The sequence below is a fragment of the Capra hircus genome, chromosome 2 (assembly GCF_001704415.2).
Source record: "Capra hircus breed San Clemente chromosome 2, ASM170441v1, whole genome shotgun sequence".
Classification (NCBI taxonomy): Eukaryota; Metazoa; Chordata; class Mammalia; order Artiodactyla; family Bovidae; genus Capra; species Capra hircus.
In genome coordinates, this window is record NC_030809.1 from 102,260,133 (window position 1) to 102,286,792 (window position 26,660).

Consider the following 26,660-nt stretch of genomic DNA (forward strand, 5'->3'; position numbering starts at 1 on the left):
ATGTATTTGCATACAAAGATGTATGGAATTTTTTATTTTTTAAAATTTTCATTTAAATATGGTTTAGTAACAAGGCCTAAACATTTTTTAAAGGCACGCTTTTTATGCATTGTCCTGTGGCTAATTAGCATATTAATTATTCTGTGAAAATCTCAAAGAGCCAGGCACTTAAATATTTTTAAATAGTTTTCAAAATCAGAGCCTGAACAAATAATAAAGACACTGGAGGGCACATTTACATTAAATTTTATTAAATTGCTCATGTTTTATCTTTTAACTTTATAAATATTAATATGTGAAAACTTTCTAGAGTGAGTTAGTTTCCCAATTCCAAATTCTGACTTTTATGATTTGTTTTTATTCAAACAGTGTTTCTATTAAGAAATGGAGGACTGAAGGAATGGGTTAGAGATTAAACGGCTTGATCTATAAGGAAAAAATGAATTAATGTAGCTTGAATGACATGAAAACTATATGAACCACTAGTCTGAAAATTAGTAAGCTCAATTTCCTGTTTACTGAGGAAAATTATATTTGTTTCTCACTGCATTTAAACATCACTAGAAAATTAATGTCTAATAATTTATTGTTAATTGCTAAATGCTAAAGCCAGTCATGTTTCACACAGGCCAGTTGCCATGAGCTGTTCTGTACTCTGTGTTTTGAGGTTACGTTCTGAATTACATCAACTCAAATCACTACCTACAGCTGACACTAATTTGCTCCCTTTTAGAAATCTCAGTGGAAAGGCCAAGGATAAAATAATGACATATACGAAATTCCATCCTGTAATTGGAGGTCACCTGCACAGACCCTTTTTGAAATACTTAGAAAATAAAGTTAGGATGGACAGAAGCTGCCATGATTTCTCTTATTTTCAAATTACCTGGGATGCTGATGAGCAAACATCTTTAGTTTCTAGTGCTCTGAATTCATAATCATCACCAGCTCTGAATTAGTTAGGGAAGCATTTGAGCAATCAATCTACAAAACTTCACAGTGATCAGAGTAAAGGGACACACGGAAGAGGCCAAAACAGTGAACTCTAAGTAACGATGGTCACTGACGGAGACGTGTCCATGCAACACACATGCAGAGATGAGCAGCCGTCACCATACGGACGCCCACGGCAGCATGCATAGCGTATGCTACAGGACTGAGTTCCACAAGTTTTCAACTGGATAAGAATAATGAGATTTTTATACTTTGTGGTTTTTGTATCTAGTAAAATAGAGTAGAAAAACTGAAGTGAATTTTCTATTTTTAGTCAGATCCAGGTTTATTCACAGGTATTGCCCAGTTAAACCTACATTAGCTTTAGGTCATGCTAGTGATTTCAGACTTATATAGGACACAATTAAAAATGATTGAAATGTTATATAGAAAAATAGGAAATGACTATCATGCATATACAGTTTACTACTACAGTAAGCTTAAAACCATACCCCCTGCCATCCAGGAACGTGAAACTAGTGTTAAGGAAACAAAAGAGGAACAAGTGAAGTGATGCTGTCATGTAGCACTTTGTTTATTTTATTTAATCTGGTACTCAAAAAAGATTTTTTTTGGCTAAAATATATTTAGCTTAATATTTGCTTCTTTCCAAATTATTCAAATATTTAGTGAGTCTTCATTGTCAACCTAGGCTTATACTCTTTGCAGGAAAAAAGAGTTCTTAATCATTTTGGTGACACAGTTGAGAAAGTAACAACATCTCCACCAAAATCAAGCCATGATGTCTCCACCAGGCAGCTGGACTCACTAAGGGCAGCATGATGTTGCATTGAACAGGGCATACAGCAGGCAAGTTAACATGCCGAGTAAGGGGGCAATTTAAGCATCAGATGATGAAACTTGAGTTCATACATTACCTTTAATATTGCGACCATTGTCTGTTTTGAGCACGTAGGAAAAAAAAAAGAGAGAAATATGAAGACTACAATTATGTTATATGCACTGAATAACCTCTGTAACAACAATCAGAGAAAATAGGATGCAATGATTGAAAATGTATCTTTGAAATTAACATTCTGTATTCTTCAACCAAGTAAGATGCATATGCTAAAAATAATATCTGCCATCATAAGCATCTGTGTTCAAATATGTGAAACATTAATCTCACTTAATTTCAATGGATTTCAAGATCCAGATATTATAATTATGACTATTTGGAGAAAGCCATATCTATATGCCTACTGTTGGGATAAAAACTTTCAACATTGTCAGAAGTCAATTTTAGTGTAGGTTCAGCCACCACTTACAAAGAACTACACAGCATTTTGTATGTTAAGTAATGTTTTTCATTATAAACTAAACTAGTGTGTTAATAAAAAATGGTGCTAAAACAACGGTTTAATAAACCAACTTGAATTATTAATCACAATTTTATGAACAATCCATCTCACAAATGCTCTTCAATGTATATTTTGAAAATATGAAGCAGCACTGTAAGAGCCATTCTTAGGCAAAAATAATTATAAGAAATCAGTGAAAGATTCTACTGTTTAAAGGTAATGTGAGATTTAAAAATGTATGCTGTCCACAATACACTTAGTGTAATACCTAGAATTTTTAGGAAATTTGTTTATAATAGGTTTGTTTTCAAATATCAAAATGGAGTGTTTTCAGATTTATTTTGAGATTAGCAATCTGACACTGTTACATATTGCTACTAACAAAAATATTCATTACTAGTTTTGAAACAAAGAAGCTTAATATTAATGACATCATGTTAGAAACTTTCAAATATAACCAAGATTTGAAAAATATGTTGCCAACACATATGCTAATGCTATTCATATTTAAAATCTTGAGATATATCATAATTGTTTCAAATTCAACAACTGAAGCAATTTCAATAGTGTGGTATGCTGAATTGCTGTCATAAACATTATCTCACACAGAGATGCACAAATAAAATAGTGACCTTATATGTCAATGCTCTACCCTCTTTGAGGGACTATAAGAAGCAAATAGGGCTAATGGAAGAGACTTTGATTACAAGGAATTAATTATCTCCATCAGAAGCTGGGCTTAACAATCATTAGGAAAGTAATAACTGCTTGCGAGCAAGTAGTTAAACATTATAACTCTATTCATCAACCTGGAAATTACATGTAAAGAACTGTAAGTTCCAAAGACAACTGCCCCAAAGTGATACTATGCAGTTAATGCTGCATTGACATTCTGAAACAAAGCATGTGGTCTTTGCGCTGGTGCTTGTTATTCCTCCATGACAGTATAAGTGCAAAAATTAGAGTAAGCATTTAGAGTCTTGTAGCAGTTTGACAGAATAATTTTATATCTGTTCAGTTTAATAATACAAGAATTGGAGCTTATATTTTTATGTCTATTTTTTAAAATTTCATTTTCTATATAGCACATTGTTACTGTATTTGCAAATATATTGGTTGGTATGTGGTAGATAGGAAAACAAAAACAAAAACTTCTGGTCCTTCACCACAAATGGTTTGAGAACTATGGTTCTAAGGTATTTGGTAATTTAGATTAGGTGAAAAGATAATGTAAAATAATATGCACAGATATATTTGCAAATTATTTCAAGTTCTATACAATAACCTATATAGGAGGGAATTTTCTTCTTGAGTGAAGAGACAACAATTGAAACCATTAAATAATTATATAGTCATAAAATTAAAATCAGTTTTGAAAGCTTTCCATCTTCCCTATCAGTGCCTCAGTTTCTAAAGCATATTAAATTACGTAGCTTTAGGAACTGTAGTTTCTTCTATACTAAAGAGAGGTTTTGTATCTAAAATTGCTCTAATGGTGAAGTACAAAATACCTTCTGAATTATCAATTGGTAGTCAGAAGCCGACTTTAGCATCTGTAAAAAAATGATACAGTTTTTGAAAATAACATAGCTTGGGTGGGAGAAGAAAATTGAGGATGATCTCAATTGTCCCTCCTGTCCATAAATAGAACCTGAACTGAGAAACCCAAAATACTAACACATCCTTTTCCCATAATTGCATCAGTAAGTGTGTGCTAAATGAAGACTACATAAAATTGAAAACAATAAAGTTAAATCATGAAATCTGATCTAACTTAGTACTGCTGTCAAAACACAGGTTAAGTCTGTACCATGCACTGAATATGCATCATTTAATATTGTTTCTGAATGTTATTGCACTGTAACTCAGGTTCTAGGCAATAAGGCCAGTCTCTGAAAAGTCAGTACGTTTGCTAAAGAAGACTACACTAAGTGGGACTGACTAAAATATATGTTGGCCATTTGAATTACTATATTGGATTTACTGCTATTCAGCTATAGGATCTATTGCTTAAAGATTAAATTTCAGAAGTTTCTTTTAGTTAGGAGATAGCATGATGTGACTAGATGGTACAGAGTTTTAGACAATGATCTGGTTTGAAAATTGTTCTTGACTTTATTTTCCTTTTCCTTCTGACATTCTTTGGGCAACAGAATAAAACTGATGTGCTAATTGCTCTTGTACCATATCAAATCCATCTTACAGAAAACTGTTCTTTTTATTTCTGTGATACTGATTTATCTCTCTTTGAGCTTTTTCTTGTTAATTCATTTTCTTTCACCTCTTCTGTCTTCTCTACTTCACTGCACTCTTTAAATAGAGATCCCTCACATGATTCAATCCTATGATTTTTGCTTAAATTGCAGAGTACTAATGAATAGATAACTCATTATTGCCTGATGTGTATGCTTCTGTAACAAAATTCATGAGCACGATGCTCTTAAAGTCACATCAATGCTTATTGAGTTCTTCCTGCAAAATAGGTGACTGCTTGAAACCGAAGCCATGGAGACAACCATGCTAGAAGTTCAGTCCTAGAGAAGGTCTCAACAACATCATCATCTGTGTGTATATCTAATAGCATCGAAAGACATAAAATGTGGAATAAATGTAGAATAATAAGAAATAATAATAAGAAATGCTATCATATATGTAAACACTGTTTTACACACTTTTAGGTATGAAACCATTTGATTCTGGTTTGGAAAGGAGAAACGGGTCCTTATGGCTATGAGTAGTAGTGTGAGGAGGGACAAAGTGCGCGTGAGTATTCCCAGCAGAACAAAACGATGAAGGAAGAAAATGCATGAGATATTTTTGGGAAAAGGTGATTATTTTTGTGCAGGTTTAGAATTGAGTATATAGAAGGGGAGGAGATCTTGCAGGGGCTAGAAATGAAGCTTGAAAAAACTATGGACAGCTGGATAAGTGTCTAGTACCCTACACTAAGGAGCTCCATGATCAGATTTATGTTTTAAAAAGAAAACCAGCAGCAGCATGGATGATGACAGGTGGTCACAGGAATAAATACCACAGAGAGGACAGTGGGCCTCTCCAGAACCCAAATCTGTAGAAAGTGAGACTGATATATCCATGCAATGGGTACTGTGGAGCCCTATACCAAGGTCAGAGGTGTGGAGCCCTATACCAAGGTCAGAGGTGTGGAGCCCTGTACCAAGGTCACAGGTGTGGAGCCCTGTACCAAAGTCAGAGGTTAAAAATCTCTGGAACTGACCAAGGAACTGTTGCCATGAGTCTCTGGATCGAAACCAGCCAGTTCCCTGACTCCAAGTTAGGTAAAGTACCTATCCTATTATTCGCCTTATATCATCTTGGCCAATCACCTAATGCCACCATTGCAGTAGAAACTTTATCTGCCTTGAGACTACAAAAATTGGCTGCCCAGCTGTGAAAGGGTTTGTCTTTCCCTTGAGCCAGCCACTGTTCTAACAGTGTCTTCCACTCTAATAAACTTTATTCTCCTCTCATTTTGCCTCCTGTCTGGAAATTTTTTCCAACACATGCACAGATCATGACAGGTACCCTGAACCTTGGACCTCCCTGGAGAAGTTTCAGTGAGTCAACATTTCCTTGCAGTAGGTTTCGTGAAGCATGCATCAAAGAACAACATTGAATGGATGGATTGTGGATTCTTGCGACCAGTCCTGGGTTTGAAAGGGCTTCCCTGGTGGCTCAGATGGTGAAGAATGAGCCTGCAATGCAGGAGAACTGGGTTCGGTCCTTGGGTCGGGAAGATCTCCTAGAGAAGGGAATGGGTACCCACTCCAGTGTTCTTGCTTGAAGAATTCCATGGACAGAAGAGGCTGACAGGCTACAGTCCATGGGGCTGCAAAGCGTCAGGCATGACTGAGAGACTAACACTTTCTGGCACTTCATAACCTAGGACCAGATATTTATGTAACATATCTAAGCCTTGTATGCTAAGTCACTTCAGTTGTGTTCAACTCTTTGCAACCCCTTGGCTCCTCTGTCCATGAGATTCTCCAAGTAAGAATACTGGAGTGAATTGCCATGCCCTCCTCCAGGGAAGCTTCCTGACATCCTGATGCAGGGATTGAACCCTAGTCTGTTTTGTCTCCTGCATTGGCTGGCAGATTCTTGAGCCACCAGGAATGCCTCTAAGTCTTAGTTTCCTCATCTATTAAATCCTGGACTTAATAATAGATTTTAATTCATAAGGTTATTATAAGAATTAAATGAGTTAATGTTAATGTGTGCACCTCACACATGTAAATACTCAACAAATGTTATCATTATCATGTTAATGATGAGTTTTTTTTTTTTTTTTTGTCCTGAAGAGGGCAGAAATAATGAATTTTGACTTTGCATTTCATGTTGCTTTTGGTTGAGCTCCTTCCCCCTTCCTATCTCCTCCCTACCCCCAGTTAGTGTATAGCTTTCTTATCACTCAGTATATCACATTTCATACACCTTTTCCTTTCAGAAAGAGCTGGTCAGTAAAATAGTCCTATGATCGCGCACCAGTGATCTTTTTGACCAGTTCTTGACTATTTACTAAATGCAGCACAATGTATTATGTTTGAGATGATAGTGTTATCACCTAAACAGATCTTATGTTAAGCATTAGTTATTTAACACTCCATAAAGTAAGTAGATAATAGTTATCATTCTACCTCAGATAAAGAGGCCAGAAAAAAAAAAGTCACTAGGATTCAAGGAGGAAATCAGTAACAATTCTGTAGAACTGATATTTTTAATAGATTCTACTCACATTTCTTTTTCACAATATAAGGATTAATGTTGAAATTAAACACAGTACAGAAATTACCTTTCCTTACCCTTTAATATAAGTTTCCATATTAAAAAAATTACTAACATACCTTCACTGGCGTGTCGGTCTCTAAATATGTTCTTGGGATGGACACTGAATCCTTCTATATCATGAACTGAGGAAGCCCTCCGTATACTACAAAGGCTTTCCTTTGATCTGGAATGAGTCAGCTGGGAACTTGACTGCAGCATGTCAGGGTAGAGTCGGTCCCATTGCCTTTTAGGAGAGGAATGGTCAAGAGGTCCAGAGATATTCACCAAGGGGGAACATTTGCTGGGCTGTATCAAAGCTTTTGTATCATCTGCTTCCGAGGGGCTGCAGCTTTCTTTTGTTGGAGACTTCAAGTGCTTCATGGCTACGGAGTCGTCGCTGTGTTTAGATGACTCAATCACTACCACATCAGGATCTTCCTGTGGTAAGGACTGCTTTCTGTAAGTGAGAACTCTCAGACCAGGGAATTTGAACCCAAAAAGTTTCCCTACAAATGGAGATAGGAAAGAGCATTATTACACGACAAAGGATATATATCCCTTCAAACAAACAAATAAACATTGCTGACACATATTTAACTAGCATGTAAAAAGTTATTAACAAATGCTTAAGTCATTTAGAGTTGGAATGTGGTTTATGGTAGAAAACGTCTCTGGGACTGATATAAATGATCACATAAGCTGTAAGAAAATAGTGAAATGATTTTACCATGTTTCTGATGGTTAGATATACTCCACTCATACAAAAGCATTATTTGGATGATTTTTTGTTTTAATAAATTACAAAATATGTTCACTATACATCCATTTTCTTAAAGGGAAACAGAATTAGAGTACTGTTTAGAAAGAAAAAGAAGGGATGGGATACTATGTGTAAAAGGGCCAGACACAGGAAAGATTACAGTGCACGTGTGTGGGAGGTCTATGGAGGGGAGGATGCCGCAGTATTGGAAGTGGAGGAAAGGGAATGAGGTTGGAGTAAGGAGTTGGCCCGACATATTCTAAAAGATTTATATTGGATGATATTGCTAGCCTAGCGTTGACGTGAAAAAGTGGAGTTAACTGTGTATGAAACGGTCCTCATTCTGCTTGGAATTCCTGAAAAACATTGGGTTTCAGAGTGGGTTGTAAACATAAGAATTTCTTTGCCTTAATTAGTTTTTGTACCAATATCTAAGAATATGGCATGGAATGTTATATGTATCTCAGAATGGCTGATGCTTAGAAGGGCAACTAAATATAAACATTAAAATATTAGCTAATAAACACATAAACTTATTGGTAGTAAAATCCAACCCCTATTTTTTTCAGTGAATGGCATCATAGTCCATCTAGTTGTATAAGCCTGAGATGAGTGCTACTCTAGAAGTTACTATTCCGTCTTACTCCATCCTTCATATCCAATTAATCTGCTGTGTTCATTTTACCTCCTGAATATCTTTTTAATGTTTTTACTTCTCTTTATCTCCATTGCTCTCACTCTGTGGAGATAATCAAGGTTCACCAGATTTCCTACAATAAGATACATATCATTTTCCATATTTGCATTATATTGTCTATCCTTTAAAAATTATATATTAAAAAAAATAACTTTTGACCACATAGACTGTTGCTTAACCTTTTACTGCTCCCAGTAAGTTCTTGCTTTGGGCATGAAGATAATACTAACTCTACTATCTGGAGCTTGATTTTTCCTCTTTCCTTTCTAGGACCCAGCCATATGAACTTTATAATTCTTCCAGAGGTCTATGCTTCTTTTAGATTCAGGGCTTCCTTGTGCTTGATAATTTTCACTCTTCCTACTCAGTACATCCTTTAGGATTTTCTTTTTATGGAAATCTGTTGCACTTCTTTCTTCTTAAAAAATATTTTATACTGGAGTATGCATGTGTGTGTGCTAAGTCACTTCAGTTGTGTCTGGACTCTGTAACCCTGTGGACTATAGCCCGCCAGGCTCCTCTGTCCATGGGATTCTCCAGGCAAGAATACTGGAGTGGTTGCCATGCCCTCCTCTGGGGGATCTTCCCAACCCAGGGATCAAATACTTGTCTCTTACCTCTCCTGTATTGGCAGGCAGGTTCTTTGATTAATGAAAGTGAAAGTGAAGTCGCTCAGTCGTGTCCGACTCTGTGACCCCATAGACTGTAGCCTACCAGGCTCCTCTGTCCATGGGATTTTCCAGGCAAGAGTACTGGAGTGGATTGCCATTTCCTTCTCCAGGGGATCTTCCCAACCCAGGGCTCGAACCCAGGTCTCCTGCACTGTAGACAGACGTTTTACCATCTGACCCACCAGGGAAGTCTTTGATTAATAATGTTGTGTTAGTTTCAAGTGTGGAAAAGGCAATGGCACCCCACTCCAGAACTCTTGCCTGGAGAATCCTATGGACGGAGGAGCCTGGTAGGCTGCAGTCCATGGGGTCGCACAGAGTCAGACACGACTGAGTGACTTCACTTTCACTTTTCACTTTCATCATTGGAGAAGAAAATGGCAACCCACCCCAGTGTTCTTGCCTGGAGAATCCCAGGGACGGGGGACCCTGGTGGGCTGCCGTCTATGGGGTTGCACAGAGTCGGACACGACTGAAGCCACTTAGCAGCAGTAGCAGCTGTTGCAGGTGTACAGCTGAGTGATTCAGTTATATATAATCTATAAAAACAACCTTCAGATTTTAGCTCCAAAGTCATTTCCTATGGGAAGCTCTTCTTTCCTTCAGAACTATTAGTATCACCTTTGTAATTTTCACAATAGCTCATAGTTGTACACTTACTGATTTCTGATTAACATTTCTCTTCCCTAGTGGACTGTAGGCAGGGCCTCTGTCTACTTTGCTCACCAAATCCCAGTTCTAACAGAATGCTTGAGCATGGTAAATGAATTTTCACCAGCAGATGCTAAACTGATAATGTGCTTCAGTTTTGACTGTGGAAAAACTAGGATATTCAATTGCTCTGACCAACTTATGTAGACCATCTTTGCCTCCTAGTAGACTTCCCAGGTGGTGCTAGTGGTAAAGAACCTGCCTGCCAATGCAGGAGACATGAGAAGCAGGTTCAGTCCCTGAGTTGGGAAGATCCCCCTGGAGCGGGGCACGGCAACCAACTCCAGTATTCTTGGTTGGAGAATCCCATGGACAGAAGAGCCTGGCTGGCTATGGTCCATAGGATTGAAAAGAGTCGGGCACAACTCAAGCAACTTAGCATATACACACAGCGTCCTGGAACTGTATTTACTCATATTCATCAAAATAACTGAGTAGAATCCAATAGCTGATGAAAATGGTGAAGTTTATATCATGCCCTTTATACCTGATACAACACATGCAATTAAGTCGCCTTTTTTCCAGAGGTTATTAATTGCTATCATTCTGATTCTACAGCATACAAAGAAGTGTTTTCAAACTCCTCATCATCTAGTGAATTTTATGTAAAATACTGATTACAGAAAATATTAGAATTAAGCAGGCTAAATTCTTACTGTTAGGTTTTGTGTGCTAGTAGTTAACAGTGGCAAATATAATTGAAATAGAATTTATCTTTCTGATAAAAGACAGGACACAGTGCACAAATTTCAGGTACATTCAACATTAAGCTCTGGATTAATTAGTAGGTGACAGTAACCAATGTCTGCATATATGATTAAATAACAGTACATCACAGTATCTCTTTTGCAAGCATTCTTATATAATTCTACTAACAACTTTTATATGCTCAAGTAAATTGCCAAGTTAAAAATCAGTGAACTGCATCAAAGTCATTTGATTAGTTTTTAATGCACTTGGAATTGACTTATAAAGCAGTTTACAAATCAATTCTGCAAGCTTATTACAATGCACTGAGGTCAGTGCCTACTTTTATTCATTTTTCATCTATTACATTACCCTCCACATTTAAAAACAATTCCCTGCCTTTCTTAAATTAATGACTGCACAAGGCATTTAGATTGCTCCTACAGTTTAGTCATATCCAAGGTGGTACAGATGGTCTTTTCTGCATCACTAGGTTAATATGACCATGTTATATTGCATTACAGATTTAGTTGTCTAACCTCAGTTCATCCGGAAAGAATAAACGTTGAGAATTTTGGTCAATGCTAACACTTTCAGGCATCAAATATAAAACATAGATAAGTATAATCTTATGATTCTTAACACTAAAAAACCGCCTTGTAAGTTGCTTCCATATTTTAATATATTTGCTTTCTAATTTGAATAACTAAAAGAGATACTATTAGCTTACTATCTACTAAAACGTTCAATAGGTCTGAAATAATAATAGAATCGGGGTGGGGGGGTTATACATCTTTTAACACATTCCCTAAAACAATTATATGTATTGATAAACTACTGACATGAACATAATTTTGTTTAAAGGCATCATTTTTCACTTGAGAGAGATATTTCTACTATACATGAACTTATAATTAACTATCATGACAATGTCTTTCTCAGGACATGTACCTTCTATGAAACTGCTGAATATAAATTTGTAAGCTGCATCTTCATACACCCTGCATTAACACTTAAATAAGAGCTGTTTACATCTCAACCAAGAAGATACAGATATTCCCAGTGTCCTTCTGTTTTGAAACCTATAATTATGACTTCAATCTATATATGAAAAAATGTTAAATACTTGGCCCCAGGTCAAATAGGAAATCAGGGTGGTAAAATCAAAATAAAACAGCAGCTCCCTTGATTTAATTTCAGTTTTACCCCAGATTTCACACTTTCTTGTTCCATAAATATTCACACAACCATCTATTGAGAATCATAAATCTCTCCTCTAAATAAATGTAGATAAATGCATACACACATTTTTTATAATCCCAAATGTTGAATAACAAAATCTCCTCCATCTGAAATTCTTCCACTAACCTCCCTTAGAATCCTCTAGGACTAGCTGACTCTTAAGAAATATTCCTTACTTTTTTGAGTTTCTTTACATCTAGTTTTAGCTAATCATAGTTCTCACAGAATTACAATGATCACAGCTAAATTTCTATCCCTATCTCCTGTAATAATGGGACTTTAGGAAATGGTTTTATCAAAATTTCCAAATTGAGAGATTTTTAGCAATCTGAATTATTTCTCTGTCTCTCTCTCCTCACCTCCCTCACTCAGCCAGAGCTGATTCTAATCTAAAATTTGGAAGAAAACTATTGTGCTAATTTTGACATGAAATAAGACGCTAACTTAAGACTATACCTAGGAATATTAGAAATAGTACATTTCTTGCAGAAAACCCAAATATTCCTAAAAAGTTCCCAATATATTGCTAAATCACTGAATTTCCTCACAGTTATAGATTCCCCATTCCCTTGGTTTAATTTCATATCATTTCCACAAACTCTTAGAACTTTTGACTACTTAATCATTTTACTACTAAACTCAAGTTAAATATCAATTAAAAGATATTACCCTTGCTTGGTTCTGCTTAGCTGGATTATAAACTGAAAAGTGGGAAAAATTTTACTTTCAAGAAGTCACGCAAACCAGAGACTAAAGTGGGGTACGTAGAGGACATGTGTGTGTGCATACGGGGCTGGGGGCAGGGTTGTGAAGGTCACAGCCAGAGATACTTCCCCTCACAAAGCATTTGGAGTGCTGGGAAGTATCTTAATTGGATCTGTGAAAACAGACTGTGCAAAAGAGTTTTGGGGATGCGTCCTCAGGAAACACACCTAAAAGGAAATAAAGAAGACAGGATTGGTCAGAGGAAGTTATTTAAACTGATACAAAAATGCAGCTAAAACTTCAGCCTGTTCTCTTGGGAGCTGTGGAGCTGGACTTGTCCTTCAGAGTTATGCCAAAATGAAGTCAGGTATCTCCCTGTTGCAGCTAGTCACTGGTTACAGGTATCCCCATGGGAAGGGCCATGACCTTGGATAAGGCAGGTGCCTGCCTTTGACTACAACTCCCAGTGAGGGATGGAGCTATGTACCTGCAGGGGCCAATATTTTCTGCATCTGTCCCTGCCTTGAGGAGAGTGTCAGGCACAGTGCCTATGGTACAGATGGGGAAGGACAGTCAGTCTAGGGTCTGAAAAAAATGATGATCTGAGTAAGCTTCCCTGGTGGCTCAGATGGTAAAGCATCCACCTGCAATGCGGGAGACCCGGATTCGATCCCTGGGTTGGGAAGATCCCCTGGAGAAGGAAATGGCAACCCACTCTAGTATTCTTGCCTGGAGAATCCCACGGACAAAGGACCCTGATAGGCTACAGTCCATGGGGTCGCAAAGAGTTGGACACGACTGAGCGACTTCACTTTCACTTTCACTATCACACAAAAGAATTCATGAATTAATATCAATGTACCTTTCCATAATCAGAGTATTCACACATCTGGCATTTAAATTGGAAACCTTAAAATCACTGTGGGACTTTTCTCCAACCAACTGGCTCTGGATGTGCAGAGAAATATAATTTTAATCTCTGAATCAGAGAGAGAAACATATCAAATTTGATGGGAGAAACAGGGAAAATAATTGAAATATCTGACTTTCCTTTTCAGGAAGAAATTTCCAAAGAGGCACCCTGAGAGGAGATGTCTAACTTACTAATGTGTTAGGAGTCTATGGTGATGCCTATGGGCTGCTAGAGCAACCCATAGTATTATCAAAGAAGGCAGTAGCTAGCAGTTTGACTGGGGGAAAAAAAAAAAAACAAAAAAACATTATTCAGAGTGAACTCAGTACTGACCTGGATAACCTGATTAGTGGGTGACAAATGGGGCAGTGAAGCCAGTGCAGTCCTGGTGTTTGTGAAAACAAAAGGCGACCAGGTGTCCATCAACCTGGTAAACCTGCAACTAAATTTGGGACCCTTTAAAGGAGCAGATGTGATCTGTAATGCCTTGAAAGACTTAGACTTCTGGGACATTTCCTGGGGTGAGAGATACTGGAGAAAAAGAAACATTTCACAGTAAGGCATCAAGTATAGGACAAGACAGGAATCTTGAAGGAATGTGCAAAGATCATGTGTGTGGAGATCAGGGGAAGTTACTGATGTAGCAGGAGTGAGAATTGCCACAGGAGTCACAGCAGCAGCAGAGAACTTCTGGAACAAGTTCACAAAGGCTGACTATGTCTGAGAAGCACTGCTTCCAACCTAGCTAGCTCCTCCTGAGGGCGAAGAAGCAGAAAACACAGGTTTAGAACAAGGGAGATAAGGCAGAAAGTGGGACAGGCTGGTGGACTGCTCTTAGCCATCCAAGGTCAAAAATCCCTCCACAAGGAGGCATTGGAAATGAAATCAAACACATTAGAATTATAAATACCTAAATGGGTTTCCAGTATTAACCGCTTAATAAATTGATGTATGATTTACAATACTGCTATTTTGTTTCTCTTTTATAGAATTCTTTCTTTTCAAAATGCCAAGTTAAAGAGTCCATTCATGTTATGCAAAAGTAATGACATTTGTACCTAGTTTGACCCAAGACGACCATGTATTAATAGTTGTTACAATCAACAGGAACTTTTTGATGGAGTGTTCTGAGCACAAATGGTACAGACACCTGTTACCCTCATGCTGTGTAAATAGGGACTGTCCCTAATTTGGGTGTTGCTAAGTAACAAATTCTTCCAAACGGTATGCACATAGGGACTCTGATGTGGACATGCTCATTTAGGCTGTCATTAACATTCATTGCTAACAAAAGGATAATGCATAATTTTTTCAATGATTAGTAATTATCTTGATCTTAGAAACATGTATTTTGCCCAAATCCTGGGAGGGGGGGCATGATATAAAGTTGATTGCAACTTATGACTGAACTTTTCCCAGATTTCTTTTAGCAACAATGTCATGGTTCCTTTTTCTATGTCAAATTTAATCTTTAAAAACAGGAAACTTCCAAACACATGATAATAGTAAACATTAGTTATGTTGTAAAACCTTTAATTAAATTCATCTGAATAAAGGATTGTTTCTATAGTAATGCTTGCTGAGTGGGAAACTCTATATTACTACCACAGCTCTTCATCTTTGAATTAAAGAATGACTTTCAGCTCCAATGGAGAATAGTAAAAACATTGTGAATGCCCTTTATAAACCAGCTATACAGAAAATGTCTTTGTTCCTTAGCTTGAGGTCTGAGCACTGAAATACAAATATGAGGGAGTAACATAGCTATTCAGAAAGATACATGTTTTATGTGTCAATTATTCAGAATACTGAGTCCAAAGCACACGAATACATTTTACTGGCTTAAATTAGCTAGATAATTGCCTAAATTACCAACTGTATTCTGTGTGTATAGACTTTGCTTCAGTCAAAGCTTTCAGAGTAATTCAAATTTTTATTTTAGTAAGCATAAAAGTAAAAATTCTCTTTTGATTTGGAGAGTATATTTTTAATCATTTCAAAGATGATGGAATCCCTTTTATAGTACCTTAATGAAATTAAATGAAAAAGTTCACTTTTGAAAATAACTGTGAGAATAAGATACCATAAAATTTTAACTTTATTTTTATGTTTAGTTTCATTTAAAATGTAACTTTATATTTTTATCTAACCATTAATAACCTAGAACTGCTGCTGCTAAGTTACTTCAGCTGTGTCCAACTCTGTGCGACCCCATAGACGGCAGCCCACCAGGCTCTGCCGTCCCTGGGATTCTCCAGGCAAGAACACTGGAGTGGGTTGCCATTTCCTTCTCCAATGATGAAAGTGAAAAGTGAAAGCGAAGCTGCTCAGTCGTGTCCGACTCGTAGCGACCCCAGGGACTGCAGCACCAGGCTCCTCCGTCCATGGGATTTTCTAAGCAAGAGTCCTGGAGTGGGGTGCCATTGCCTTCTCCAAATAACCTAGAACAGTAGTTCTTAAACTTCAATGTGTCAGCATGACCTGAAGAGTTTTTCAAAATACAGATTGCTGTATTTCTGCGTTAATGAATCAGGTGTTCTACTGTAAGGGCCAACAAATTACATTTCAAACATGTTATAAGATGATGTTGATGGTCTCAGTACAGGAGAATCACTGACTAATGCTTATTCAGTAGGAAAAATGACTTAATTACTCAATACAAAGAATAACTTATTCATAAATTTATACATTCTACAAGTATGCATTGTTATTGTTGTCAGTTGCTAAGTCGTGTCTGACTCTTTTGCGACCCCATGGACTGTAGCCCCCCAGGCTCTTCTGTCAATGGGATTTCCCAGGCAAGAATAGTGGAATGTATTGCTACTTCTTTCTCCATGGGATCTTTCTGACTCAGGGATTGAACCCATATCTCTTGCATTGGCTGGTGAATTCTTTACAACTGAGCCAACAGGTACTCACTATTTGCAAAATGGGGGATATGGAAGAAAATACAACATTCCTCCTATGAAGTAGAGCTTAAGTGCTCCTGGATACTTAAAATAAGGTGAACTTCTTTAGTTTTCCATAGCCCTCACCTCTCTTGCTCTTTATTTGTCACCAAGAATGAGATATATTTGTTGAAGGTGGGCTGATGAAAAGACTTCCTTCAGCCCTCTGAGATGTGGAAGGTGAGGTGATCTGTCTGACAAAGGAGGTGGATTTGAGAAGAGAGTCATGAAAACCTTGGTGAAGTTTTGAAATACTTATTAATGGAAAGAGATGAAAATTATCTATAAAAATTAGGATTTTATGTGCAATTTTTACTTGTAGTATAATCACTAAATGATAAAATTCATTATTTTTCTGTGACTAAAAAGACTTAAACATGGGCCTGTTTTCTTGTTGAGATATGTTTCAAGTTTAGTAAAATGAGAAAATTTCATGGATTTTTGCCTGTGATGGAAGCAGTAGATTAAGTAGACAAACAAAAAGCTATTTTAAATTGATAAGAGGAGTGAATGTGATTAGTTAAAATTTATTTGGGGATATGAACTTAAGGTCAGCATTTATAGTGGCTCAAACTGACTTTTTGGTTTTAAGACATAAAAAGAAGATGGAATGTACTTATTTTCTGTTGGGTTGTATATTGTTTTTGTTTAATTTAGGTTTCCCAAACACCTTAAACAGATTTTTAACAAATGAGAATGTGTATGTGTGTCTGTCTGAACCAGACTGGTGATCCTAGATTTCTGTTATCAAATAGAAGAAATACTACATTTAAATATACTTGTAAAATGAAACTTTAAAATATTTTATTTAAAATAATAAAAACAAAAACCTCCTAAACCTGATGACAATTAACTTTGAAATAAATAGTGTAAGCATGAACACATAATTTGGCTATCTTCCATGTTGTACAAATATTTCATAGCAACAGATATTAGAGCAGGAAAAATAGAGGACATGTTTTCCCATTGTTGCATTGCTATTATTTCCTTTAGATGTGATCCCCTTTTATTTGGTAGGAAAGTAGATTTTTATCCTGCACTCGGTATCATTTCCACTATTCAGATTACAGAGTTTAAACCATCAGTGAGAAAAGGTTTAATTATACATTATAATTGGTATTTATATTCATTATGGAGTAATTAATCAACACAATTGTGCAGTATTTATTAATTTGATAGTTAGACCTACTAGATAATACTCTCTCCTGTACTTTCTTCTTTCCAGGAAAAATAAGTCATCTATTTATGGCTGGTTCTGTATCTTCAACAGAGATTAAGTTTATGAAAAATTAATTCTTCCCAGAGAAAGCTGCTTACTTTTGTTGTGTTGTGTTCCTGATTCAGAAACTAGATATTCGTACTGAGAACTGATTCACCTTTTTATTCAATACAAGTCTCTAAGTTTCCACAATTTACCCCACCCAATTTATCACAGTGTCTTTTCATGATGTATCTTTCCTATTGTGTATTTACTAATAACTTCTTTTCTATTACTTAATATTCTCAATTTAATACTTCATTTCCTTTTCATCTGTATTTCTTGTCACTTCACATTTTTTAAAAAATTTTGTCTACATTTCAGGAGAGGCAGTTAAATTTATAGACACCCACATCTTCTCAAATAAACAGTAGCCTTTTCCTATTATTTTCATTTAAATACCAATACTAAGGGCATGCATACACCCCCAGACACCCACTTAACACACACACTTTGATATTCCTTATTTAAATAAGAAATTAAGCTTTTTGAAAGATGAAATTTTTCTGCAGAAAGGGGTGTATCAAAATTTGGTTTTCTCTTATTTTTTATTGGTTTATTTGTTTTGTGGCCACCAACTGAGCAACACAGAGAAGGCAATGGCATCCCACTCCAGTACTCTTGCCTGGAAAATCCCATGGATGGAGGAGCCTGGTAGGCTGCAGCCCATGGGGTCGCTAAGAGTCAGACATGACTGAGTGACTTCACTTTCACTTTTCACTTTCATGCATTGGAGAAGGAAATGGCAACCCACTCCAGTGCTCTTGCCTGGAGAGTCTCAGGGACAGGGGAGCCTGGTAGGCTGCTGTCTATGGGGTCACACAGAGTCAGACTCGACTGAAGCGACTTAGCAGCAGCAGCAGCAGCAACTGAGCAACAATGTTTGATATAGCCAATATATTATTTTACAAAGGTAGCAAAATTATGCTTTAAGGAAAAAAAAGAGGAATTTTCCAAAGATCAGAAATGATATAAAGTAGAACTTGGATAGTATCAGAAGCTGCCAAATATAATTTGTCTGTCCTAAACTTTTCTGCTTGATTTAATAATCAACTCTTCAAAAATTGACACCAAGTAAAAAGAAATTTAGAGCATATAATGACAGAAGGTATAATCAAAACCAGTATAATGGTTGTAAATAATAGGCCTTTGTAATGCTCTGGAAACAATTGTATCTGCATATTTGTAGTCTCTCTAATGATTCCCTGTCTGAGTGACAGCTGCAGTGTAGGGAAACCACTCATGTTCACATAATAAGGAATAATCGCTACTGAATTTGCTGTGACTTGCACAAGAGATGCTATTTTAATCATAGTATAAAATTGCATATATTATGTATGACACTCTGGGAGGCTACTGTAGAGATTATCTTCCATTCAAGAAATCAAAGCTTCAATTATCCGTTTGTATTTCAGTGTGAAATGAATCCTTTTTTTTTTTTTAATGCTTTTTTTTTTTTGCCATACAACTAATACACTACTCCCTTTTTTCACTCTCATCCAATTTGATGGACCATGAAAGACAACTATTCTGGCGGAGAAACGAAGACTTTCTGAAGACAAAAAAGAAACAAAACTAGGCTTCCCCCAAAACAAATTATCTTATTGACATTCATGATCAAAATACACCCTGAAATTGCCTAAAGTATATTCTTGAGAACCATTCAATAGTGATGAAGTTTGTTAGCAGAAAATATAATGAAAGCAAAAATAGTAATCAACTTAAAGGAACAAATCTTGGTATTATACTAATTTTTTATAGTACTTCAGTTTTGTTATAAATGTCAACTGGGAGACTGACAAATTGGTGGTTTTGATAGTTTTTCCCAAGTGTGATATTGTTCAGAGTAAAATATTCAGAATATTGGAATTGTATTACACTAATATATTATTTAACTTCTATGCAGAGTACATCATGAGAAATGCTGGACTGGAAGAAACACAAGCTGGAATCAAGATTGCCAGGAGAAATATCAATCACCTCAGATATGCAGATGACACCACCCTTATGGCAGAAAGTGAAGAGGAACTAAAAAGCCTCTTGATGAAAGTGAAAGAGGAGACTGAAAAAGTTGGCTTAAAGCTCAACATTCAGAAAACGAAGATCATGGCATCCGGTCCCATCACTTCATGGGAAATAGATGGGGAAACAGTGGAAACAGTGTCAGACTTTATTTTTCTGGGCTCCAAAATCACTGCAGATGGTGACTGCAAACATGAAATTAAAAGACGCTTGCTCCTTGGAAGAAAAGTTATGACCAACCTAGATAGTATATTCAAAAGCAGAGACATTACTTTGCCAACAAAGGTCCATCTAGTCAAGGCTATGGTTTTTCCAGTAGTCATGTATGGATGTGAGAGTTGGACTGTGAAGAAAGCTGAGCACCGAAGAATTGATGCTTTTGAACTGTGGTGTTGGAGAAGACTCTTGGGAGTCCCTTGGACTGCAAGGAGATCCAACCAGTCCATTCTAAAGGAGATCAGCCCTGGGTGTTCTTTGGAAGGAATGATGCTAAAGCTGAAACTCCAGTACTCTGGCCACCTCATGCGAAGAGTTGACTCATTGGGAAAGATTTTGATGCTGGGAGGGATTGGGGGCAGGAGGAGAAAGGGACGACTGAGGATGAGATGGCTGGATGGCATCACGGACTCGATGGACATGAATCTGAATGACCTCCGGGAGTTGGTGATGGACAGGGAGGCCTGGCTTGCTGCGATTCATGGGGTCGCCAAGAGTCGGACACAACTGAGCGACTGAACTGAACTGAACTGAACTGAATATATTATGTCCCAGTATTGCCTTAACAGGATAACATAATGTCATTTAGATGCAACAAAGAAAGCAACTGATACAATGAAAATTTTTTAGCTGGTGTACATTGATTTAGTATAGTTCATTTTGCAACATAGGCTTTGGGACTGGGTTTTTTATTTTACATATATTTAGCTATCTGATTTACATATAGTATAACAATTTATTTTTTCAATATTAAAGTTTTGGGATAAGTCTTCCAGTTTCCCACAGATGACAGTAACTTAAATTTTCATTTGCTCATAGATCCTCCTAAAAACTACAAAGATCAATAAGGGAGGCAAATAAAAATACCTATAAACTATGCCTAAAGAGTAATTAGAGCAAGACATTACAAACTTTAATTTACATGTAGCCAGGGAAATAACTGCCCAAGACCAAAAGAATTGCTTAAGAACACAATACAACATTAAGCAGAAAATAAGTGGAAAAAATGGGAGCACCAACGTCTCCTTAGAGTGATGGAACACATATCAGATAGAGTTTACTCTCAGAAGAAGACAGTTTCACACTGAGTAAGAAATACTGAGAGAAATTCTGAGACCTTAATGGAGAAAGCATTGGTTAAAAGGGGGATAATAAAAGTGGCTAGAAAAGTGCACAAGACCCAGATGTAAGCTTTGGAAAAGCACTACTTCTTGGAGAGAGGGAAGTATCTTCAAAGGTGGAAATGTCCCTTGGAAGCTCAGAAATAAGGAAGCAGATAAATATAAGTTCTCCATATTCCCATACAAAGGAATAGAATAATCAGAAGACAAAGACAAGCAAACAACGAAATCAATTAGTGTCATATATTTTAAAGAACGAGAAACTTCCTCCACAAAACCCACACATTTACAAACTCCTTGCTATACACAAATTAAATTTTGAACTTAAAAATCTAAGAAACCACTCAAACAAGACCTATTCTCTCCCCCCCCAACCAGATATTTCTCATTAGTGATCGTCCAGGAAAATCCTTAATGAATGGATTATCTGTACAAAGATATCTCTAATATCTGTACAAAGAAAACTCTAATATCTGTACAAAGATATCATAAGAGAAAAACAGGAAAGAGGAATAAAAACATGCAGAAGAAAGTGTGTTATGTATCTGGCTATAAGACAGAATAGGTATATAGCACCCCAAAATAAATTTAAAATTTTATACCAGTAATTAGAGATATGAAATAAGATTATAAATTAGGAATTCAAGAACATAGAATAAAATCTGGACAAAGAAGAAAATGCAAAGCAAGACTGAAAGAATACAGGTAATACAGTCAAGACAGAAAAAAGACACAATTATCTAAAAAAATAAGATCAAATTACAAGCGAACCATAAGAATACAGGTCAGAAATGAAAGAAGTTAAGAAAATAAAATAGAACAAAGGCAGAAAAAAGGACCAGAAAGGAAGTGGTGGATATGAAAGATAGGCAAAGAAGGTGCAATGTTACTTGAGTTTATTATTTGAGTCCCTGAAGAAGACAAATAAACCAAATGAAAGTAGCTATTAAAATTATAATTCAATAAAATTTCCTGAACTATAACATGAATTGAATGTACATATTGAAAGGGCCCACCATACATCTGGAAAAATTGACATAGAATGTCAAACCTAGACATATAGAAGCAATAGTTTTAGACTTTAAAAGTCTGTTTTCATTTGAAAGAAAAGTAACAAAATCACTTACAAAGGGCACACAGAGGTTGGCATCAGATTTTTCATTAGGAAAATTTGATGCAAGAAAAGTGGAACACTATCTGCTAGATTCACAGGGCAACAAAGTGTGGACCAAATAGCTTATATCTACCCAGGCTGTCCTCAAAGCGTGAAGGCTACAGAAAAACCCATGTTGATTTACTTATGAACATCTCCTGAAATGGATGAACTTTTCCATGAAGTTTGTTTGGCGAAACTTCAACAAAAAGCCAAGTGGTGAGCATTGAACACATTTCACTAGAAATTTAAGGCCAAACTAAAGTGAGAAGTATGTAAATTACATCCTCTGAGAAGCCAGAAGTACCGCAACCAAAGGAATGGAGAAGGAAATATAAGCTCATCAAATGCCTTGTTGGTAAAAATGGGGAATGAAATAATATAATTTAAACTGACAAACTGAATAGTAAAAGACTAAGCATGCAGAGGAGTACAAAGGTACTGATGATAGTTGATTAGGATAATTTGAATAGTCTAATTTCTGGAGGAACAGTGACAGTGAAAGTCGTGCAGTTGTGTCTGACTCTTTGGGACCCCATGGACTACACAGTGCATGGAATTCTCCAGGCCAGAATACTGGAATCAATAGCCTTTCCCTTCTACAGGGGTTCTTCCCAAATCAGGGATTGAACCCTGGTCTCCCGCATTGCAGGTGGATTCTTTACCAACTGAGATATCAGGGAAGCCCCTCTGGAGGAAAAGAAATGTCAAAAAGCTACTCCACAAACAAGTACCAGGTTTAGATGATTTCACAGGGGAGTTATACTTAAGTTTTAAAGCCCATATAATTCTGGCATCACAGACTCAATGGACATGAGTTTGAGAAAATTCTGGGAGTTGGCAATGGACAGATATACCTGGTGTGCTGCAGTCCATGGGGTCACAGAGTTGGACAAGACTGAGTGACTGAACTGAACTGACTGATAATCCCCAAACTATTTTTTATTATTACATATCATAGAAAATAGAGAAGATATTACAAATAATTTTCTAACGTAATTATAATGTTGATGATAATACCTAATGAAATTGCACATATGCAGTTAAAAATTACAGAGCAATTTTACTGATGAGTATGGATGCAAAATCCTAAATTACTTTTAGATGAAATGAATTCAATATTACAAGATAAAATACATCATGCCCATATGTGGCTTCTTTCATGGACAAAAGAACAGTTCCATGCTGAAGCTCCAGTACTTTGGCCACCTCATGCAAAGAGTTGATTAATTGGAAAGACTTTGATGCTGGGAGGGATTGGGGGCAGGAGAAGGGGACGACTGAGGATGAGATGGCTAGATGGCATCACGGACTCGATGGACGTGAGTCTGAGTGAACTCCGGGAGATGGTGATGGACAGGGAGGCCTGGCGTGCTGCAATTCATGGGGTTGCAGAGTTGGACACGACTGAGCGACTGAAGTGAACTGAACTGAACTGAACTTTATGAATAAGATTTACCATAAAAATAAGGAAACAATAGCAAATTTGTTTCCAAAGCTGCTGAAAAGGTAATTTACAAATTTCAACACCCATAATAAATACAAGCACATGAAAACGTCCATAGAATTACAAAACATGTTCTACTCGGCCATATGTCATCATTTGAATTAACGGGGATCACTGGTTGCATTCACACAAAAATCAGGAATAAGGGATGTTCACTATCAATTTCTTTTTAATAATACGTTGTAAGGTAATAGCCAGCTCAATTAGACAAGAGAAAACTACTAGATGTATAAAAATTGGAAAATAAAATGCAGTCTCTATTTGATTAAAACAGTTGAAAAACTGAAGTGCTTATTTATGTAGCATGGAAAACAGAGAATAAATTCTAAATTATTTTCCAAAGTAATTATAATGTTGATAATAATACCTAGTGAAATTGCCACATACACCCTCAAAAATTACAGAGTGATTTTCCTGATGAATATCAATGCAAAATCCTAAATTAATTTCAGATGAAAAGAATTCAGTATCACAAGATGAAATATAAAAATAGTTCCATGTTAGCAACTCTGTTAATAAGATTTACCATAAAATAAAGAAACATGTACGTGTTGTCATTTACTTACGGTTTACAGTTTTGACTGGTAATATTGGATTTACCCTCTCTGGTGAAGCAGCATTTTCTTCATCTCTCACATATTCAAAATTAATGATGAACATCATAGCCACGCCCTCTTGGTTTTTCACTGGAATTATGTGAGTATTACAAATGAAAGTGGACCCTAAGGAGATAAAAAATGAGTATAAGGTCAAAATTGTGTCTTCATTTTGAAGTGTCAGTAATATTAAAATTCTAATAAAGCCCTGTAGAATTTTCTATCCTAAATGATCAGTGAAATTCAATTAAAAATTTAATTTCTCATTTCATATTTTATTGCATATATATTTACACAAAAATGCACAAATTTGCCAGAAAGATTTTACAGGCAAATTGAACTACTACATTATGGAAAGACAGAATATCAAATCTCATTTGTTCTTATACTCACCACTTTAATTTTAAAAAAAGGACAATTTTTTTACATTTCTAGAAATAACTCTTAGCCTTTATATATTTTGATTAATTCTGAATCTATATAAACTATAGCTGTATAAACAATAAAGATAACTCAGTTTTTCTCATCTTGAAAAAAATCTGAAATTATTTCCTTTTTCTTCTTTAATTTCTTAAACATCAAACAGTAAATTATTTATTCTGTCTTAAATAAGTCCTAATAATTCTTTTTTTTTAGGACATATTTAAGACAGAATCAATAATTTACTGTTTCATGTTCAAGAAATTAAAGAAGAAAAAGGAAATAATTTCAGATTTTTTTCAAGATGAGAAAAACTGAAATACGTGAACCGTGAACTTCCAGATGTTCAAGCTGGTTTTAGAAAAGGCAGAGGAACCAGAGATCAAATTGCCAATATTCACTGGATCATCGAAAAAGCAAAAGAGTTCCAGAAAAACATCGGTTTCTGCTTTATTGACTATGCCAAAGCCTTTGACTGTGTGGATCACAATAAACTGTGGAAAATTCTCAAAGAGATGGGACTACCAGACCACCTGACCTGCCTCTTGAGAAACCTATATGCAGGTCAGGAAACAACAGTTAGAACTGGATATGGAACAACAGACTGGTTCCAAATAGGAAAAGGAGTACGTCAAGGCTGTATATCGTCACCCTACTTATTTAACTTATATGCAGAGTATATTATGAGAAAAGCTGGGCTGGAAAAAAGCACAAGCTGGAATCAAGATTGCTGGGAGAAATATCAATAACCTCAGATATGCAGATGACACTGCCTTTATGGCAGAAAGCAAAGAGGAACTAAAAAGCCTCTTGATGAAAGTGAAAGAGGAGACTGAAAATGTTGGCTTAAAGCTCAACATTCAGAAAATGAAGATCATGGCATCTGGTCCCATCACTTCATGGGAAATAGATGGGGAAACAGTATCAGACTTTATTTCTCAGGGCTCCAAAATCACTGCAGATGGTGATTGCAGCCATGAAATTAAAAGACGCTTGCTCCTTGGAAGAAAAGTTATGACCAACCTAGATAGTATATTCAAAAGCAGAGACATTACTTTGCCAACAAAGGTCCATCTAGTCAAGGCTATGGTTTTTCCAGTTAGTCATGTATGGATGTGAGAGTTGGACTGTGAAGAAAGCTGAGCGCCGAAGAATTGATGCTTTTGAACTGTGGTGTTGGAGAAGACTCTTGAGAGTCCCTTGGACTGCAAGGAGACCCAACCAGTCCATTCTAACAGAGATCAGTACTGGGTGTTCTTTGGAAAGACTGATGCTAAAGCTGAAACTCTAATACTTTGGCCACCTCATGAGAAGAGTTGACTCATTGGAAAAGACTCTGATGCTAGGAGGGATTGGGGGCAGGAGGAGAAGGGGACGACAGAGGATGAGATGGCTGAATGGCATCACTGACTCGACGGACATGAGTCTGAGTGAACTCCAGGAGTTGGTGATGGACATGGAGGCCTGGCATGCTGCATTTCATGGGGTCGCAAAGAGTCGGACACGACTGAGTGGCTGAACTGAACTTAACTTAATATTTCTTTCCTTTTTTGTGTAAAATTCACAATATTCAAATCACAATGATTTTGTTTGGTTTGTATTTTGTTAGAAAATAAGAACAAAATATTTGTCTACATTATTGTGTTAATTCGATCTCTTTAACCAAGAAGATGACATTCTTTTAAAAGCACAATTATAGGGCTAAAAGATACATTTTATTAAAATCTCCTGGAAATTAAATGAACAAAAAGATGACTGAATTTACAGCTAACCACTGCCATCCATCCTTGAACAGAAAACCCAAGATCCAAGATTTAGGGAAGACAGTAAAGAAGCTGACTTTTCATATCAACCGACTTCTGCCTGATTTCTTGGCCTGATTACTCAGAGCAGTTTCCTCACACATTTACCCTCTGAATATTTTCTTTAGTTGTGGTTATGGAAATCTTATGTG

The 26,660-nt window shown here is 36.4% G+C and overlaps 1 protein-coding gene across 2 annotated transcripts in view; it reads right to left on the minus strand.

Annotated features, from left to right (window-relative positions):
• KCNH7 (potassium voltage-gated channel subfamily H member 7) overlaps nt 1-26,660 on the minus strand; it is a 528,547-nt gene that overhangs the window by 134,916 nt on the left and 366,971 nt on the right. The window contains exons 3-5 of one of the 2 annotated variants that reach the window (XM_013969283.2): nt 24,257-24,412; nt 7,157-7,585; nt 1,872-1,892 (exon numbers count right to left, since the gene is read on the minus strand). In XM_013969283.2, coding sequence (XP_013824737.2) covers nt 1,872-1,892; nt 7,157-7,585; nt 24,257-24,412 — 606 coding nt within the window. The remainder of the gene's footprint in view (nt 1-1,871; nt 1,893-7,156; nt 7,586-24,256; nt 24,413-26,660) is intronic. The other variant, XM_013969285.2, reaches the window with a different exon arrangement.